The sequence below is a fragment of the Planococcus citri genome, chromosome 2 (genome assembly GCF_950023065.1).
Source record: "Planococcus citri chromosome 2, ihPlaCitr1.1, whole genome shotgun sequence".
NCBI lineage: Eukaryota > Metazoa > Arthropoda > Insecta > Hemiptera > Pseudococcidae > Planococcus > Planococcus citri.
This window is the reverse complement of record NC_088678.1, coordinates 70,138,191-70,159,062: the sequence shown is the minus strand read 5'-3', so window position 1 is coordinate 70,159,062 and position 20,872 is coordinate 70,138,191. Positions and strand designations below refer to the sequence as shown.

At 34.9% G+C, this 20,872-nt stretch overlaps 2 protein-coding genes and 1 long non-coding RNA gene across 3 annotated transcripts in view; 1 reads left to right on the top strand and 2 right to left on the bottom strand.

Annotated features, from left to right (window-relative positions):
- The window catches only part of MED18 (mediator complex subunit 18), a 32,703-nt gene extending 16,072 nt beyond the window's left edge, over window positions 1–16,631 (bottom strand). Inside the window, exon 1 of the mRNA XM_065352733.1 lies at window positions 16,613–16,631. The gene's annotated coding sequence lies outside the window, so the exon portion shown is untranslated. The remainder of the gene's footprint in view (window positions 1–16,612) is intronic.
- On the top strand, window positions 1,341–16,203 carry LOC135837454 (E3 ubiquitin-protein ligase Ubr3-like). Its single transcript, XM_065352727.1, has 32 exons — window positions 1,341–1,357; window positions 3,597–3,685; window positions 3,768–3,856; window positions 3,926–6,244; window positions 6,437–6,650; window positions 6,723–6,851; window positions 6,928–7,042; window positions 7,121–7,253; window positions 7,334–7,467; window positions 7,566–7,788; window positions 7,866–8,060; window positions 8,148–8,527; window positions 8,612–8,793; window positions 8,866–9,014; window positions 9,108–9,274; window positions 9,364–9,527; window positions 9,594–9,849; window positions 9,931–10,075; window positions 10,148–10,236; window positions 10,315–10,562; window positions 10,643–10,824; window positions 10,904–11,019; window positions 11,107–11,226; window positions 11,304–11,470; window positions 11,552–11,723; window positions 12,737–12,986; window positions 13,071–13,280; window positions 13,374–13,621; window positions 13,704–14,045; window positions 14,128–14,259; window positions 14,344–14,483; window positions 14,565–16,203. The coding sequence occupies exons 4-32, from the start codon at window positions 5,962–5,964 to the stop codon at window positions 14,680–14,682; spliced, it is 5,403 nt and encodes a 1,800-aa protein (XP_065208799.1). The 5' UTR covers window positions 1,341–1,357; window positions 3,597–3,685; window positions 3,768–3,856; window positions 3,926–5,961; the 3' UTR covers window positions 14,683–16,203.
- A 1,728-nt stretch (window positions 16,632–18,359) lies between the features above and the next one.
- Window positions 18,360–20,872, bottom strand: part of LOC135837453 (uncharacterized) — a 37,105-nt gene continuing 34,592 nt past the window's right edge. The window contains exons 3-7 of the long non-coding RNA XR_010557195.1: window positions 20,043–20,135; window positions 19,712–19,920; window positions 19,172–19,304; window positions 18,961–19,088; window positions 18,360–18,839 (exon numbers count right to left, since the gene is read on the bottom strand). This is a non-coding gene — a long non-coding RNA (uncharacterized LOC135837453). The remainder of the gene's footprint in view (window positions 18,840–18,960; window positions 19,089–19,171; window positions 19,305–19,711; window positions 19,921–20,042; window positions 20,136–20,872) is intronic.

Sequence of the window (20,872 nt, the reverse complement as noted above, 5' to 3'; positions counted from 1 at the left end):
CGATGAAAATTTCGCTTCGTGTGTTATGTCTTTTACCAAACCATTCATTGCTTCATGAATAAGTAGGCCTGTTTCTAATTTCGAAATGCCCAAAATTAAGACCAACCATAACTTTGAGCGTACTGCAGCCACTTTAATCTTCTGGTAAAATAATTTCAGCGCAGTTCTGATACCTTCTTGAATGGGCTTGGGTGACTGTCTCAAGGGGAAATCGAATTCGTCTATTAAAATACTAACTCTTGACCCATACTTGGAATTTAACTCTTTAATTAGCCACGCAATGGAACCATCATAATCAGGTGTATTCGTGTTGATTGAATAACTTTCGGCTATTTGGTTTATTTCTTTTTTCAAACTATTTTTAAAACTTTTAACAGTATCCAGCCTAATTAATTCAAAATTGATGTGGATCACATAGTTCTTCACCCATTTACCATTCGTCCCTTCAATGGTGTTTCCCCTTCCTAGTATGGCGGTGTTTTCGAATAATTCCTCGGATCCATGCAAAAATTCATAAACCATCGAGAGGAAGAAAGACTTTCCGAAAGTTTTGGGACGTGCGAGTAAGTAAATTTTCTGGACAGTATTTATATCAGGATTGTCCAGTAGCTCTTTGAGGAAACTCGTTTTGTCAACTACGACATATTTGCCAATCCGTGACGTTTTTGTGTCTCGATATGATTGAAGTGCTTCTGGTATTGGCGGTAATGAAGGGGTTGTTGGTGCAGCGGAATTGGGAATACCCTCCTTTTTGCTGCCATCTGCTGGAGGGACTGGAGGAAAGTTTGTATCCTTTTCGGTGTCATCTGCTGTAGATTCCTCTGATGAAGCGGTCGTCGAAGCGGTCGTTAATTCCGCATGACTTTTAGTTTCTTTAAAAGGGTCCTGAGGTTTAGCATCACCGACCTTATTAAGACCAGAGTTTACAGTAGAAATTACTGGTTGGAATAACAACAAAAAAACCACACACATATGCATATTATACATACTTGAGTAGACGAGATATTTCATAGACTGAAATGCATGCTATAACAATATGGCATCGCAACGTCGTAAGTTAGAATAAAGAATTTATACCTAAGTACATAATTTTAACATCCCATAGGTTAAAACATTTTTTTCATACTCTCACGTCGAAAATTCCTACCTAGCTTATTAGAACTCAGATTGCTGTTCAATATCAGCGAATCTGCAGATAATATTTCATTTAATCGCGGTACTTAGTGATTATTATCAACTGAATTATGTTTAAAACTAGCCTCGTGTAGCCTTTTCATTTTTAACTTCTATCTTGTGAATCTAAAGGTCAACCAAAGGACAAACTCGCCAATTAAACTATTTCAGATTTTAGATTCTGGTAGGTATTTATGCTAATTTCATCGAATACCTACCTATGTAAGTACATTAACAGTACTGCCCACCAAAAATTTTCAACCCCCTCCCCTCATATTTGCCCCTCAAAATGGTGTTTTTCAACTTATTCTATGCTTTTTAACAATAGTAAAAAAATTGAGGGGACCAAGTGCTTTGGAGAGGGCTAGATGAGTGTAGCAAAAAATCTGACGTCATATTCGTGCTCAGCAGCATCTAATCATAAGAAAACGACACCCTACTCATTAATACTTATAGTTATTTTCCCCAAAATTCCCATTTTACCCCAACCCTCCCTAAGACACATTTATACACCATTTTGAGGGGTAAATATGAGGGGAGGGGGTTGAAAATTTTTGGTGGGATACCTACTAAGGATATACATAACATACTGAAAAATTTTCAAAATCGTTTAAAATGGGGCTGAGAAAAGTGTTATTGAAATTTCAGAAAAGGGGTCGGGTTCCCCAAGAAGGGGAGAGGATGTGGATCTGAAATTTTTCACGCGGTAGTTTCTCAATGGTACCCATCTTCCATGTTAATATCAACACGATAAACGCTTTCGGGGACCATTTCACCCCTCTTTATGTATTTTTCAGGAAACCCCCCTTTTTTGAATGGTTCTAGCCCCCCCCCCCCCCTAGGGATAGAAGGACAGTTGATATATCACTAGATCGGAAATTTGACGTGGTAGAACACAAAAATAAAGCTATTTTCGACGTAAAATCAACTCCTCGCGAGAAAATCGCGAAAAACTGTGCTAGGGGGCACAAATGTGGGTCGGGGGGAGTAGCTCCACGCGGATTTAGGGTGGGTTTTAGTATGTCATTTAGGACACCATTCTGAGCATTTTGGCGCAAAAAAAAATGTTCCCCCAATTTATTCCAGGCTAAATTTTGGATAAAAAATATTCGGGAAAGTGGTTATTCGGGTTTTTGGGTTCGGGATTTAAACCTAAGTAAGTTACTAATTCAGGTATTTCATTAAAAGTTCTTTTGTTTTCCTCGTTTTAAATTACATATGTACCTTTGTACATATTTTTTTTTTTGTAAAAAAAAAGAATGTGTCTGAAATTAGGGTACCTAATGGCAGGGATGGAAAGCTGAAAAATGAAACTTTACCTTTAGCTTTTGGCTCTTCAAATTCATAAAACTTTGTATAATGGCTCGCTTTATTAGCTTCCAAAAATCATAATGGGAGCTTATTAATGAACAAAATCGCTCAAAATTAATGGTTCTCCTGATGATATTCTCATAGCAAAATTCAGTGGAATATTCCACTGAATTTTGAAAAGCATCAAAAATGTGTCCGAAATTAGGACAGTTGACAGAACGTACCTATACTTATAGGTACACTTCGCATTGATTTTTTCAATCTGTTGAAGGATTCAGTTTTGTTTTGCTATGAACTCTAAGAATCCAAATAAATATTGATTGATTGATTGAATAGCGATAGTGGAACATCGAAAGTAAAAACTACAAATATATATAAAGATTCTGTGAGTTAATCTACGACTTGGAATGTTGTTACTAAAACAGCTTTTAAAAATTCAGACTTCAGCTTTCGATAAACTCAATATCCTTGAACCAAAGAGAGAAACATTGATTGCATTATAGGTAGGTAGTAGGTACCGATTCCGATTCAATGAGAGTTCCATCATCTTTGTAATATTTTCAATACGTTTATACTTTGTTTCCACCTAGTTGAGCTTTTTTCTCAACTACAATTCAACTTTTCGAAGAGAAAATTAAAATGAGATTTGAAAAAGCTTAAAGCATTGCATAATTCTGCATTCCCAATAATTCAATCCTTTCTATATTTTAGATTTTTTTCTTGTTTGATCTTGAGTATGTACATCTACATCTAGATACTTACATACAAATTTTCGTGATCAATATGGATTAATTAAAAATAAAAAATATATTCATTTCAATAAAAAAAAATAAAAAAAATATAAAAAACAAGGAATCAAACTTCAAAGACCTATAGCCCATTGGCTAATTGATGAACCGAAAGATAAGTGGTGGGGGGATACGGGGTTCTTCAATAGGTATTCTTCACTGATAAGTGATAAGTGATGATAACTGATAAGGAATAAGCCGAATTAAGGCACTGATGGACTGATCCGTCAAATTGAGCACATGAGCTGGAGAAATTGAAAAATAATGCAGGCAATTAATTCTAGTCTAGAGGCACACAAATCTCCTATTTGATTGATTAATTAGGTATTGAATCTTGAGACCTGAGGAAGATTGATCAAGGATCGATGATACAGATAAACTCAAAACTCATCATCAATTCAAACAGAAATCGGGTAAGTAAAGTACATGAATGTTGATCTATCAAGTACATATGTATATTTACGTAATAAACACCATTTCAATTACCCATTGTAGATAAATTCAATGGAATAAACACACTCGGATACGGAAACCAAACCTATCTGTCATAGTGAAGGATCCAAAGGAAGATCAATACTTCAATGGTAAGAGCTGATTGTTGTACTATTTTTTAAACATGAATTTAGTGATAAATTGCACTGAACTGTTCGCAGATGAGATCAGCAACAATGTAAGAAATCGATCGTCGAAATGACATGACACATGCAGATTGAAATAGAATGGCATCATGGAATATTCGACATTCAGTTATCAACTCATCTTGAAATATCAGATCAATTTCATTCGAATTCTGAAGAACTCAGAACCAGATCTAATCAAGATCAACTACTAAAATTACCCTTCATAATATCCTGCTCTATTCATAATCTCGTCCACCTCAACAGATGAAACTAGATACCTGTTCCCTGTTCCTTCTAACCATGCTGCGCAGCATCCTACCGTACCACTCAGGATCAGGTACCGACTACCGAGTACCGACGCAATACCACCTATAGTAAAAGGCCTGAGCGCTGAATCGTTATCACCTTCTGACGTCACACCTTAAGGGGACTCGATTGTGTTTACCATTTGAATTTTAACGTATGATTAAATGGCGAATTCGTGAAATTGAGTAAAACTTTCGTTGAAAAAGTTATTAAAATGATGACTAATTAATTAAATTCGTTCTAAAATGTGGTACAGTGATGAAATATTGTTGTTTTTATCTACTGGTGGTGTTGGATTATCATTTATTTTTGTACAAAAGTGAATTTTTCGCGATCTGTTTGTGTTGTGACTGTTGTGTGATTTGGATGTGTAGATATCTTGTGAAGTGAATAAAAATGAAAACTGATGTGTACTAGTGCCTGTGTTTTACTTGAATAACGTTGCAGTGAAATGAATAGTGCACCATAAAATCTACAATGAGTTTTAAACCTGCATAGTGAATACAAGAATACAACCATCCAACTACAATGGATATCTGATCAAGAAACCATCAAAATCTCAAACCAATTTGCTGAAAGTGTTCGAATCATCAATTTTATCACTCAAGTTGGTCAGCAAAATCAGAGAAATTGTTTTTATCGATCATATCACTGCTGAAGAAACTAAACAGTTATCTGTCCTGTGGTTTTTTACCTGTAGTTGAAAATGGAAATGGAATACACACATTGGAATTAGAGTTGATATCATTTTAATTTAGTGGGATTTGGACAAATTCGACAATTATTCATTATATTTCACCAGTGAGTTTTGTAATATCTTCCAAAAGGTATAATTTTGTCATGTGTATGCATAACTTTCATCTTTAATGTTGAAAAACAGTGTTGTTTATCACCTCATTTTTTCATTTTGTTCATTTAAATCATTCCTTAGTGATCTTAAATTAATTATTAAATATCAGAATGTGATTTAAAACGCAAAATTAAATGTTCTTGGGATTTATTTCGTTCTAGTGCATTAATATTGCATTCATTTCTATAGTGTTATCGGAGTATGTACTCCCCAATAGTGATGACGTCACAAAACAGCGCTCAGGCCTTTTACTATAGGTGGTATTGACCGACGCCACATATTCGCCGATTTTTCCGAAGATCGATTCATTTCCATTAATTAGCATAAATTAAACAGGGGGATCGGAAACATTACAGCAGTATAACGATACGTTGTTCCAATGTCACCTTTTGCTTCTCTGCTTTTTAGCAGCTTTATTATGTACGTCAGTCGTCAACTTGAACTGGATTCCGGCGCGGCGTTCGGCGTTCCTCTGCTCTTACATATCTCCCACCCTCACCATGGATGCATTCTCGTAACCAGTTTCTATTGTCAACGCGACCAGTAAGAGTGAACTGTGCAACGACCTTCACTTCTCACTTGTTGAATACACGTGATGAGACGCAGTAATGGTATTTTTTTCGTGAATTTCATTTCAACGCATTCTGCAATTCACTCATTCGCTTTTTATCATGATACCATCGAGTCTTTGTTATCTTGATCGTTGATCGTGTAAATTACCTCGCGGAATATTCGTTCAACTCGTGCATATATGCCTATAATATTCGAATAAATATCTGTTTCTGTTAAAGTGTGAGACGCGTTGTTGTGTATGAATGAACTCATGTCGTCGGGTAAAATGCGAAATTATAGTGTTGTTATCTGAACCGTGGTTCGTGTTGACAGAAGATACACGACAAGACCGCCATTCGAAATGCCATCACCTCCGGAATATCGCGATTTGGTGGAAAAACCACTAGCGTTTGAAAAACCTATAGTAATAGAAACTGCGAGTGATGAAATGGATGAGACTAGTTTATCCGTCGAACAGATTTTAGCTTTGGGTAAACAACGAGCTTCCGAGTACTTGAACAGTTTACATTCTAACGACATTATTCGTAAAGTACTCGACGAAATTCTAGCTAATGGATTAGATGTAGATTGGATTAAATGGTTAATAGCTGGAGGTAAATCTCCAGACGAATTCGCCTATCAAGGTGAGTAATTCGAGTCTACATCTTTATAAAAATAAAAAAAAAATGGCAGAATGTCTGTTGTTGATTCATGCGGTATTATTTACGTACTTGCGGGTACTTTTGCATGTTCAGCAATATAATTATAAACGTCGTTATCAGAATTGTACGAATAAGCTGTTTTTTTAAAACAAAACTGTGTGTATGTTTTTTTAGTTAAACAATACAATAAAGCTACCATTTGTGGATTAGTATGGACTACGAATCACGTAGCTTATAGATGCAAGACTTGCGGTATAGCTCCTTGTATGTCGTTATGTGCTGAGTGTTTTCAAAGAGGACATCATGAAGAACACGATTTTAATATGTTTCGAAGTCAATCTGGAGGAGCTTGCGATTGCGGAGATGCTTCGGTTATGCAGTCTTCGGGGTAAACAATTGTCCAAAATGGTCGAAGTAATTATTCGACAGCGTTTAATATGCTTTTATGTTCGCTATTTAGATTCTGTGATAGACATGGCGTTGCTAAAGATTCAGAAAATATAGCAGTGCCTCCTGATCTGATGCGAGTTGCTCGTACAATAGCTCCTAGGATTTTATTCGAGTTCATCAAGTATTTGAGGAATTTGAGGTAAAGTAACACGATGGGAATCAGGATCGTGTATTCGATCGTTTAATAATGTGTGATTTTTTGTTTCAAAAAACAGACACGATGATAGATTCGTTCCCATTGCTGATAATTTCCTAAGCATGTTGATCGAATTTAGTAATATGGGATCTGTGATGAGAGAAGTGTTAACGAAAGCATTACTCGATCGTCAGGTAGGTAGTCAGAATGTGTTTTGTGATAAATTTGGTATCTTCGTATTTTATTAATTCGATTTATTATTTTAATCGTAGGAATACCAAAAATTCACTCGTGATTGGGTTAAAGACGAATCTAAATTTGCCCAAAGTATGGCAACTAGTCAGATATTCTACGAAGACGCTTTAGAATCGTTAAAAATTCTTGACCCACCTGTTCAATATAAAGGTATCATACCTACTAAGATTATCATTTTTAGAAAATATCTTGTTGTGATTTTTTTCACTATTTTGTTAATTATTTTCTAGACTGTCCCGGACTGCAAAAAGAATTAATCCATAATACTTTTCTCGAAGAATTATTTTTCTGGACTGTAAAATTCGAATTCCCAGAAAAAATAGTGTATTTTCTATTGAACATGTTGCCAGATATCGAATACAAGGTTTGATCGATGATGGAATCATCTCATCATCTCAATAGATTTCACTTTACTTCTCTTGATTCGCGAATATTAATCATCTGATCGTTTTTGTTCCTCAGGAAGCGTTAACGGAGACCTTCGTAATGCATTACAGTCGTATCGCGATGATTTTAGAAGAAACACAAGACCCAGATCAACTGCCCAATCGTGTAGTTCATCTCAGCGTACAATTATTCTACAGAGAGAACCTGGCTGTAAAGATGACCAATGATTTTGGCATTTTACACATCATGGTAGTCTGTTTGAAGAATATGATGAGTAAAGTGCTGTTGACATCGAATCGTTAGTTCAATCATCTACAGTTTATCTAATCCTATTATCGATAGTTTCCTCTAATTTGTATTATTTCTTCGTTACAGCATCGAGTACGTTGAATGATAAACAATCTTCGTGCGAAGTGGTGGATTGTGGGTTGCCATTGATAAAAGAATGTCGTTATTGGCCTTTGGTCTCCGATCTCAATAATATTCTATTCCACGAACCGGTTGCTAGACAGTTTATGAACAATGATACGTTGATCGAAATGTGGTTCTCGTTTTTGGCTTATTTTCAAGGTATATATATATTGCCCATTTATTCTATTTTTCCTTCGACTTGATATTTTCATCGCCAACTTTTTCACGATGTTTTTCTTCTTTCAGGAATGAATGTGAATCAACGTGAGCTCAACGATCACATAGAATTAGAATCGAACATTTACAACGGTGCTTTTCTAGCCGAACTGGAAGCTAGCGCTCATCCAATGTGGAGATTACTCACTCATTTAAGGAATACGAATTCTGTTCCTTTGCTGAAAAAATTACTAGATAATTGTCAGCTTTCGTTGCAAAAGTGGATCGAATCGACGAACGGAACCGTCGATGGATTTGGCGAGAATTTAGTTTCGTTTCATATTCCTTTGCATCGTTATTTAGCAATGTTAATTTGTCAAGCTGTCAACGTGTTACGTATCCCTTTATCGGAGGTTTTACCTACGAATAGTTCGATATATTCCATTTTGAAACATCCTTTACGGATTCAAGTACGTCATTTATGAAATAATTTCGTTGATTTTGAAACGATGAACGAGAACCTATTTCAAACGCTGATCGTTTAATCTCGATAGGTTGCATTTTACGAGATAATCAACGGATTATGGATTCGGAATGGTTTACAAATCAAAGGACAAGCTATGAATTACATCCAGTCTGATTTTTGTAATTCGATGATGGATACTGATTTATACCTGTTGCAAATTTTATCTACTCGTTTGCCTGCTCACGAATTCATATCAGAATTAATCGACAAGTAAGGTCATCAAAGGTGCTTGGAAATGATGCCTAGAAGTTCTACGACCTTAATCGAATTTTATCGTTGCAGATTTCATATCAGAAACTGGTTCAATATTTTCAACAAAATAGATGTTTCCTCAAATGCAGCGAATAACGATATCGATACCGAAACCAAAATGCTGGAAAGCCTTTTGCAATTTATCGCCACCTTGTGCAGTGTTCGGACTAATTTATCTGGTTAGTTCCTTTGTTTAGAATAGTTCTTCGAATTGATTTGTATATTATTTTTTATTTTGCTTATTCGAATTCCTTTGTATTCTTTATTTTCAGGTGTACCTAATTACGAATACGAAGGATCTACCTATCCTGTCCAAACTCGATCGGAAATAGTGACTTTGTTATGTGTTAGCGATCATCCTCATAGTCGGTTGAAGGAGTTGATGCCAGATCGATGTGGAACCGAACCTCTGAGGCATTTTGATGCTATTTTGGCGCAGGTGAGCGACCTATTCAATGGTTTTTCAACCACTTATCATATGTGTTCATTCGAAGGAAAATTTTTTATCGTTTTTAAATCATGTTTCAGATCGCTGATTACAAAGCTCCAATCACAGACGTGAATGGAACCCTACAACAAGCTCTGTATATTCCAAAATCATTCGTTTGGGAAACTCTCTACGATCCTATTCACGCCCTGATGCGTGTTCAAAAAGAAGATTTCCAGAATTCAATGAATCGATTCGCAGAATTGTAATATAAACGATATTTTTACGACGTGAAATTTTATCAAACACCTTTCTAAATGAAAATTTTCAGCGTTAGACATAATAACCTGTTGCCTGGCGGAGGGATCCCATGGCCTCCTTATCGTATTCCTTCCGAATGTATCGACTCGTACCAAGATCCTAGCAATGTTTTGAAGTCGAGAATGTTCCACGCGATTATTTGGACCATTCTGTATAAAGCCGTGTACGTGAAGAACGTTTCCGAAGAAGCTTTATCCTTAACTATGTATTTATTGGAGTTGGCCATTAATGCGGATCGTAATCAGAATGATGCTAATTCGGTTAAAGTGAGCATAGGCTAGAATCGATCAAGTTGTAAAATATAATTTTAGAAGAGATTGTTAATCGGAAAATGTTTCAATTTCTAGGAATATTCGCAAAAGAATAAAAACTGGATCGATGTTACGAATCTAGAACTGGATAAATGGTTTTCAACCGATTTGCTGTCGATTAATTTGAGAACCAGTGTCAGATACGTTGTTTTTGCTGCTCCTCTCAAAGCTGAAAATTCAAGTAAATATTTTTCAACGAGTTTATTCGTTTTTTCTTCAATTTTTGCCTAATTACGTTATCTTGTGTCATCAGAATGTGAATCACGTAATCCAGACATAGCTGATTTGTCTACCAAACGTAGAACTGGTATTCAAAATTTATCCATCATTAATCGAAATAAGGTAAGATCCACTATCAATATAAAATAATCAAATTCATAAGAGAGTGACAACGAATAATATTCTGTGTACTTTTTATAGCCTGAAAAAAGCGCTACCGGAGTCAAAACCGAACCCTACAATCTATCCAGTCCACAGTTGAAAAAACTCAGCGCTAACGAGAGCATTATATCGATGCTTTTAAAACTGCATTCCAATCTTTCTATAAACGTAGACTCATTTAATCCGGAAACTATTCCTACAGAAGAGCTGAATTACAGAATCGGAGACGGATCAGCTTTCATCGCCAAAGTTCTCAAACGTATTGCGATGTTGGATGATTTCTGCAGGTAACACAGTGGTTTTTTATCGTTCTTAGAGTAAGAGTATTTTTCTTTTCATTTACTTTACTAATTTTTTTTTCGTTTAGGGAGGAAGTGATGCAATGTTGCCATCGTTTATACCCTCAACGATCGCCCAGAGATAGTGATAAAAAAGACCTGGAAGAAAAAGAAGAAAGCGAGAGGAAACGAATCGCTAGAGAAAGACGTCAAAAAATCATCGAGAAATATGCCCATCAAAGGGAAGAATTTCTCAAAAAGAATATAAACGGTTGGTGGACTTTCTCGCAAGTGAACTTGAGGGTGTATTCGTTATACTATTTTATTAACTCTTACGAATATCATTCTAGATGAAGATAAAATGGAATGCGAAGAAGTAACGTTGAAAGAATACCATTGTGTAATTTGCAAAGAAACATCGCCCAGTAAACCAGACATGCCAATGGGATTAATCGTTCTCGTCCAAGTATGTACATAATTCCATTTCTTCGCATCGAGACGCAAATTTGCCACTTGAAATACGAACATTTCATCTCATTGAACATTTTTTCAGCCAACTAACGTATTAGCTCACAAACGAAGAAACGAAGCTAAGAAGTTACTTCCATTACGCGACGAAGATGCAACCACTTCATTCAGTCAACATCCTTTAACCGGAGAATTTGAGAAAAAGGTTCGAGAATTTAACCGGTCTAATGTATTAAAAAATTTTAAAATCATTTTTACAACTTTCGATGTGATTTTGTTCAGATTTCGAGTTGGAAATTTTCCAATTCAGGTTGCCTGAGAGGAGTTCACGTTCAAACTTGCGGTCATCATTTACACTTGGAATGTTTAAAGTCGCACTTGCAATGGTTGCAGAATCAACAACAGAAGGCCGAGTCGAGCGACGAGCCCGAAATAATAGAATTAATGAAGTAAGTACTGCCGGTGTAATTTTGAAAATTATCATTTATTCAGAGAGTAAAACATACTAACGATAATATTTCATATTTCAGCGATGAATATCAATGTCCTTTATGTCGTCAATTGGCCAATAATGTGTTACCGATATTGCCGGATGTCATCGAGAGTTCTGTTCGTGATCTATCGACAATTAGTGATCGTGAGGAATCGGATATAAAGAAAATCACAGATCTCATAACTAGAACCGTAAATACGAATTCATCTGTAAGTATTTGAAACCGAAAATGCAATCGAGTCTTTCGATTTCGTTCAAGAGTTCTCCTCGATGGTCTAGTGAAATGATGCCCACAATCATTTCCACTCGAATCGATTTTAATTGAAGGAAGGGGGGGGGGGGGTCAGTCTAAAATACCTCGATCTTTTTTTACATGACAGGAATCAACGTCACATTTTTGCTGTTTACTTACTTTTTCAAAAAATTTGGGAGTTCACCTCAAAGATATGTTGAGATCCCATTTTGAATATGAATTTATTGAAAGAAGGATAAAAGTGTCGACATTATTCCTTGTTCGAATTTTAGTAATTATTTTCACCCCAAAATCAGAAATTTTTCGTTGAAAATTCACTTTAAAAAATTAAATTTTGAAAAATGTATCTAAATTCAAAAAAAAATACATTTTGGGACAGTTTAGCTTTCTGAATACGATTTCGAAATTTACGAGTGAATTTTTTGATAGGAAAAGTAAGTTATAAAATTTATATTCTTCATGAAAATTTTTAGATGAGGTTTGACCCCTCTAAAAATAAGTATTAAAAGTTGGTGTCAAGGTGGAAATCATGTTTGGAAATATTTTTAATAGATGAAATCGTATACCGAGGGGGGGGCGTAGGGGATGATTTTCAAAATTTCCTGATTGATTTTAATTTTTAATGGTCAAAAAAAATTGGGAACCTCTACTTTGCCAAATTTTGTTTTATTTAACCAAAAAATTCCTAAGATGGAAAAAGTATAAAAATACCATGTTTTGAGGGGAATTGTGATGATGGGCTCTAAAAATCATTTATCAACACCAACTATAAATGGGCGACTGCAAAAAATTGAAAAAATTGATTTCTCTAAATAGATAGGTGGAAAAAATTATGGTGGTTACTCGTATTTTATTTTTCCATCGATAGGAATCTGTTTAAATAATTCGAGAGAAATCAGAGACTCCTGCTTTATTTTGGTAGCGAATAAACCGACACACAAATTCATTTGAAACGATTAATTATTCCAGATTCTATCTCCGTGTTTGTTGGACGCCATCAAGAAATCCATCAGCGACATGATCGAGTCATCGTATCCGAATTTGAGGCAAACACACGATCTCAATCAAGACTGCGCTCTGATGCAATTTATCATTTCGGTGGCTCGATCGAACCTAGAAATCGATCTAGTTCAACGAGGAGGCTCATTATTGAACTTGGAACCTCGAAGTTGCTCCTCGAAAGATACTTCTACCTCGTTAGTGAGAAGATCGTGTCTCAGTAAGATACCTAGTCACCTATATCTCGTACCAATTGTATTTTATTGTTCGTAATTCGCGCTAATTGAATGATTTATGATCGTAGTGCCTTTATTGCACATGCTGGTTACTCGAGCACGATTGCTGAACTATTCTGCTGCACTGCAAATATGGCGGAAATTGAGTGATGGCGCTATTGAGCCACAACAGCCATCAAGTGATTCGGATTCTAGTCAAGATGTGCCGTTATTATTACAAGATCCGGCAGAATTACTCGTTCAGCTCGTTTTATGTTTGCCTTTGAATATGGATCGAGGTGAGTGACCGAGTTCTGAATTTTTTCAACGTAAATATCAAGTTTCTTAGCTCATAAGACCGTATTAATTTGTTCAAATTGTTCCGATTTCAGCCTATTTCACCCGCATAGTCAGATTATCGTATAATCTGATGTATTTCCAAGTGCTGGCGCAATTATCATTTTATCTCGAAGAATCAGAACGTAATTATTTTCGTAACGTCGACTCGGCTGCCGGTTCAGTGGAGAAATTCACTTTAGATCTCGGTATGAAAATAGTCATCTCATCGATAGACTCGCTCCAATCGTTCTCAAAACAAGACTGCTGCAAAATACCTTCGCTTCAAAATATACAGCTACAAGTAAATTACAAGATTTCCTTCTTTGATCGTCACCAATTAATCCGAATCGTATACTGAGGTACTTGCTCTTGGTGTGTTTCAGATTCGAGAATTATGTTTACCTTTTCTGCGAGTAGCATGTTTGCTTCGTAATTATTTATACGAAAATCCGTTACCAGATATTACAACTCAGCAAGATGAATTCCAGCGTTTAGTGGAATATTTGGAATTAATTCCTAACGATGTTGAACTATCACATGATCCATCTTGCGCAGTTACTTGGAGCAGCGATAATTTCTCAGTTATTAATTCTTGGTTTGGAGCATTCTTGAATTATGTATCGCAACACGAACTCCAAGCTGTGGATTTTGTATCCGAATTGCACGTTTCGTGGAAACCGCCAAGGTTGCTCGAGTTACCGCGCAAATATAGTGTTCTATTTCAGGTTTGTTACATCAAACGTGTTATTAATTAGTCTATAATATCGTCCAAGTTCGATTGAATTGAATTCCCGAGTATTTTTTCAGTATTATCACGAGAAATCCTGTAAGAATTGCGATCAGGTTCCTCAACAAGGCGCCATTTGTTTGGTCTGCGGCACGTTGGTATGTTTTCAGCAACTCTGCTGCAGACGTGAAAACGTTCACGAAGCTGTGCAGGTAATTTCGCCACAATATATTGCAAATTAATTGTTTATTTCGGTCTTTGGAGTTATACTGATAGAGGAAATATGTGTTTTGTAGCATTCGATAGATTGTGGATCAGGCACTGCCATATTTTTGATGATAAGTTCGACCGGCGTTGTGATTATTCGAGGTAAAAGAGCTTATGTTTGGGGTTCAATTTATTTGGACGGTTTCGGCGAAGAAGATATCGAACTTAAGTATGTTTTTCCCTCTGATTTTCTGTTCGAACTAATTTTTTATGAATGATTTTTAATTTCATTGTATTATTTTCTGCGCAGACGAGGAAAACCACTCTTCCTGAGCGAAGAACGATATCAATTATTGGAACAGCAATGGTTATCGCATCGTTTCGATCACACGTCAAAGAAATGGGTTATGCATAGAGATACTTTATAGATTAGAGACAATTTTCGTTTATTTCGACTAACGTGTATGGAATACGTGGCCAAGTTCCCAGATTTTTAAAAGTTCACGTTCAGTTCTCGAACTTTTAGTACAAATTCGAGTTTAGTTTGCAAACTTGAACCGAACTAGTTCATAATGGTTAAACGAGTTCATTTTGGTCATGAACTTGAACTTTATAAATTATGAACTTGTTCACTTTCAAGTACAAACATATCATTTTCATACTGTAAATTGAGGAGCTCATTGCAAAAATAGCCCTTGTCACTTTGAAAAAAAATGAGGAGCTCATTGCAAAAGTAGCCCTTGTCACATGAACCTATGCAATCTCCAAAGCTCTCCCTTGAGCTTACCCAGTATCATGAATGTAAACTCTATAAAGCAATTCCTCTCAGGGCTACTCAGGGTAGACTAACTTGACGGTCATTTCATCATTATAACATGATCTCCGCAGTTGGCAATAGGTGCAATCGAGTAAAACGTGTCTAAAAGTTCATGTGACAAGTGCTACTTTTGCAATGAGCTCCTCAAATTGACTGCATTGTATGGATGCATCAGTATGATTGTCCTCTAAAAGTTTTTCTGAGAGTAACAAGAATTACTCAAGTTGATAAAAAAAAAACTCTTTTTGAATACACTATACCAATTCATCAGGACTTTACAGTGGTTTTTTGTCTTGCTTGTTTTTGATTTTCATTTTGGACAAGGGCTATTTTTGCAATGAGCTCCTCAATATCGCCTCGGCTCTCAGGTTGCCCAACAAAACAGACCAAACTAAATTTATCCAAACTTGAACTTGATGAAAAAAGAATTCAATGTGAGCTGAACCATTCATTATTCAAATTTTAACTGAACTGAGTTCATTCTTTACCAAGGTTCCTAATCCTAACTTCTACATCAAGTTCAAGTTTAGTTTGCAAACTTCATTTATTATGAATTGAAGCCATTCCCTCTTCTCATTTCTGATTTCTAAAATTCACATTTTTCATATAATCGCCTCAGCTTGATCGTTTACGCCACAAAACAAACCAAACTAAACTTGAATTTGATTTTAAAAAAAGAACCGAACTTGAGGTCATATTCCGGATGAACTTTGCCAGGTATGAATATGGGCATTGAAATGAGTTTATAAATATATGTTTATTAAATCGACAATTCTACCTCTGTTATTTTCACGTGCTCAATTGCACCTTTCGAAACCTACGTGAGAAAGTTAAGTTTTTTAATAATTTAGCTCGTTCCTTACTGTTTATGTATTATTGACTTTTTTTTATGTACTTATTTTTTTCTTCTTGTGTGTCCGTAATGTGTTGATATGTACGTTTCAGAAGCATTGTGGCAAATGCGTAGTCGTTTAGAATAAGTGTTTTGTGTAATCGATCGTGTTTTTATATTTTTCTCTTTTTTTTTTTTTGTAGTCTTTATTGAGTGTACTGTGTACCTACTACCTAAGTACCTAGCTACCAATTTAGTGTATTTTATTTCGATGAGGATTAAAGTTCCGTGTGACTAATATCTGTGTCATTTTATTGCTAAATGTAAAGATCTTTATCGAAGAAATGGATAAATTTTTGACTGAGGCCAAATCTACATGAAATAACTGGTGCTTGATTTAATGGGTTGAATGAGGCTAAACTTGGGGAGTAAAGGTTTCTTTGGGAGCTGGATTCGATCCCTGGCTAGAACACAGAAGGGTCAACGTTGAAGAGGATATAACAAGTACCTACCAAGTGCCAACGTTGATAAAAATGGTAAGAAACCAAGACGTTAACTATAATTTTGGCGATGGAGCCGAAAGCTGAAGTTGAAACTAAAACCGTAGAAAAGCTCAGTCGAGAGCCTAAGCTTCTTCGATATCGATTTCCTCATCCAGGTTCAGAATTTAGCTCAAGTGTTGGATTTTTAGAGTATAAATACTACATACCTATCGTAAATTGTTGCAAATGAAATGACACTTTGAAAAAGTTTTTCCAAATCCCAACTACTCGTAGATAAGCAACGAAAGTGTTTGAATCTGGAGACGGAGACGCCCAAGAGTAACACCAGCAAAGAACATGATCTATCGAAAATTCGCGAAAAAAAAACACTCCACGAACCTTTAAAACGAAGGTAAATCCGAAATGGATTAGAACCAAAGCACTGCAACGAAGTGTTTGGATCTGAACTGAGAAGTCAGAACTGAAGATACTGTTCAGTAAATATCGCGAGAGAGACAATGTATAGGTAGGTATATCACGAATAATCGATAAATGAATCACTAGAACCGATCACCGATCATTTCAGAAAACAGCGAACCAGTGGGGTTCGAATCAGAAGATAACGAAAAGAACCAATTTTTGCAGAAGAAACATTCACGAGAACTGAGAAGTATAGATAATCGATCAAATATTCGCGAAGAAATATACTCAATGAATCTTTGAAAAAGAATTACTTACACCGATTACAAAAACCAAAATTAACGGACACTTTGCCATTCAATCAAAATAACGACATAACTTAACAAACGAGCAAAAGATAACAGCTGACAACAATATCATGATTCATGATAGGTAATAGCATTGCACCATTCCCACCTCCCTCGCCAGGAAAATCAGCATAATCGCAAGGTTGCCAAAATTTAGGTAGATACTAGATAGGTATCAAAATTTTTTAAATCTTTGTGGGTGATTTACATTAATTCAAAAATTATTTTTAAGGGCCGAATAGGCGAATACTGTACGTATTACTTTTCGAAGAAAAAAAATATAAAAAGGAAAAATTTATGGTTTATCTTCTTAATGAAAAAAATTTTTCAATCAAATTTCGAAATAAAGAAAACGCGTATTCAAAGTAACTATGAATCTTCATAATTCTGCAGACTGGTATTACAATTAAAATTCGAATTCATTGTTGATTCATTTCATTACCAAATAAAAAGGGGTTCATAATTCTTATCTAAATTTTTAAAAACCCAAACCCAAAACTTTCAAAAATGAAAAAACAAAATTCAAAACATCTAATCTAAAATAAAGTTTTTCAGTGTGGTTTGATTTTCAATTTTGAATCACCAAATACAGTATAACTTTTCAAACGAAAAATTTTGATTAACTATCTTCTTGATGTAAAATTTTCAAATCAAATTTCGAAAAAAAGAAAACGAAAACGCGTATTCAAAAGTAACTCAATATTCACTTACCTTTTCGCCATCAATAGATTTACATGATCTATGAAGTATGTCTTCATAATTATTCTGCCATTAAAAAATATCAGTAGATATAGAACATTCGAATTGATTGTTGATTCATTTTATTACCAAATAAAAAGGGATTCATAATCCAAATTTTAAAAAACCCAAACCCAAAACTTTCAAAAATGAAAACACAAAATTCAAAACATTTAAAATACCTAAGTTTTTCAGCGTGGTTTGGTTTTTCAATTTTGTATCGATCACCGAATACGGTATAACTTTTCAAAGGGAAGAAATTAATATGAAAAGGGAAAATTTTGATTATCTTCTTAATGCTAAAATTTTTCAATCAAATTTCAAAAAAAAGAAAACGAAAACGCGTATTCAAAAGTAACTCAATATTCACTTACCTTTTCGCCATCAAATACATAGATCTACTTATACATGGTCTATGAATCTTCAATCTTCATAATTCTGCTGTAAAAAAATATTAGTACATACAACATTATACAATTACAATTGAACATGACATGAAAAATAATGAATGCAATCAAGAATACATCATATAAATAGGTAAGTACGTTAATTACCAACTTAACCTACTGCTTAAATCTACCCAAGTATCCGGATACTCTTACAAGTTAACTTAAGGTACGTAATATGCATTTCATATGTTTAGATACATAATGCCACACAGAATTATTTGGGCACGACAAAATAAATTACAAAATACATTTTCAAATTAAGTAAAGTACTTATAACAATAATGTCAACATTTCATAAAATAAAAATGATTACATCGTCCGATTCCAGAGTATGATGGTACTTTATGGTAGAAATATGATGTCCATTGTCCAATAAGATGAGTAATAATATGTTGGTAAATATTTGTGGCATTTTGAATACGCAATTTGTACCGAATATCCACGTTTTTAAAAATATTCTTTCCCCAAAAATTGACCCTGTCAACTGTTTCCATAGGTGCCTACATAGAAAAAACAATAAAAACAAACCCATAAAAGATACGATGAACCATTATAAACAAATCTCGTAAATTCGCGCTTTGAAAAAAATTCATTGTATCTCAAATTTAGATATGTATTTACCACTTATCCCGGAGGTATCAGACACCTTTGTTCTGCTCTCAGCTACGCTACGAATTCGCATTTCGAGATAAACAAGAGAACTTGATCACGTTTTATGAGTAGGTACGTTTGATCTACCTATATCTAATCTGTGAACATTATTTCAATTAATAAATGCAGAAATTAATCTGAAAGATAGGAAAAAGTCAAAATGACAATTAGGCACACATACTTTCGTAAGTAAGTAGAATGTACTTCTTCGATAAAATTTTCTACTTGAATTTTTCCTTCACATGTTTCGCGAGATGAGAATAACACATTTTGACAAGAACGATAGACAGATAAGTAGGTAGGTAGTATGATACCTGAAACAAAAACAGAACAGAAAAACTATAAATTTTATCCCAAACAAAAAAAAGTCTTAAAAAGTACTAAGTATAACTATATTATGTACATTAGATATGGACGCATATTTTTAAAATAAAACCGATTCACCAAATTTATTAACGAAAAGGGAGGGATTTTTGTTGATCAAAAATTAAAAAATAAGTTCAATCTCATGTAAACTGATGAATATTCGATGTTGTCTTCAAAAATCTACTCATTGGTCTAAAAACTCCCTGTTACTTTAGGCTATATCATTTTAAAATTCATCACGTCCCCCCCCCAAGCTCATCTGTTTACCATATTTGATATATTTGTATCAAGCTGACGTCAGACGTGTACGAGGAAATTTCTATAAAATATTTTTAAAAAAACAAAAAACACTCACCAACGATTGTTGTTCGTTTAATTTGTCTTCAAATTTATCTCGTAAGTCGTAATTCTATCAAATGAGCAGGAACTTGCCAAATTATTACATTTCGCAGCTTTCTTCTAAATAATCATATTTTAAAATGTTGGATTCGTATGTTCAGATCACTGAGTCAAAATGATTCTTTGTGGGCATAGTTCATAGTTGGAACTTGCTACGATGAGAACCTATAAAAAGAAATATATTTTTGTTAGGTGGTAGGTATACGTACTTTATTTGCTAAATGCATTATATTCAATACTCATACGAGTATTTACAAGAATGAGAGTGTGGTTTACTTATGTAGTACCTTGATTGGTATCTTGAGATTTTCAATAGCATGATATGTGTTTGAATTTTCCAGGAGTCCGAATCAGTCATGTTGTTGGGTGGAAAACAGTTCCTAAAAAATGATACATTTTTACGTTAAGATATTTTTCATTTTAATTATCAACATCCCATTTTATTATTGATAATAATAATCTCTTGAAAAGAGCAAAGCATTTTTATAAATTAATCAAGGGAATTTTTCATGCCAAAAGATGAGAAGTCAAGAAAAAAAACACAAGGAGTGGAAACTAATTCTCAATCTCAATTCCATCCCTTCCCGTAGGGTAAAATTGGATTTTTGAGTACCAGCGCAAAATTTTATTGAGCCCAAAATTTGGTAGGATGGAGGTCTTTCAGATACTAATTTGATGTAATTAATCTACTTAATAGGTACGTTCTAAATTCTAATCTACTTAATTAAATTAGCCTAATGAGCCATCGAGGCTGAGGTGCACAGGAACACAACCCCCGAGCAGCAATGACAACAAATCATACCTAGAGTTCAACATGCCACTGCAAGCAAGCGCAACAAAGCATTGCAGCAACGAGAGCCCACTCTGCCGTCCAACCATCAGGAAAATATTAACCATCATCAGGAAAATTTTAACCCATCACAGGAAAATTTTAACCCTCAGGATAATCTTTTCCCAACTGCGACAGGGAGCCTGGAGACCCGAAAGACCTTCGCCACCACAAATTTCCACCACGCCCACCCACAATGACACATCTCCCTCCAAGTAATCTCGGATGAAATCACCACCAGGAAGTGTGTAACCGGCACCACAGTCCAACAACCCTCTAAAACTAAAT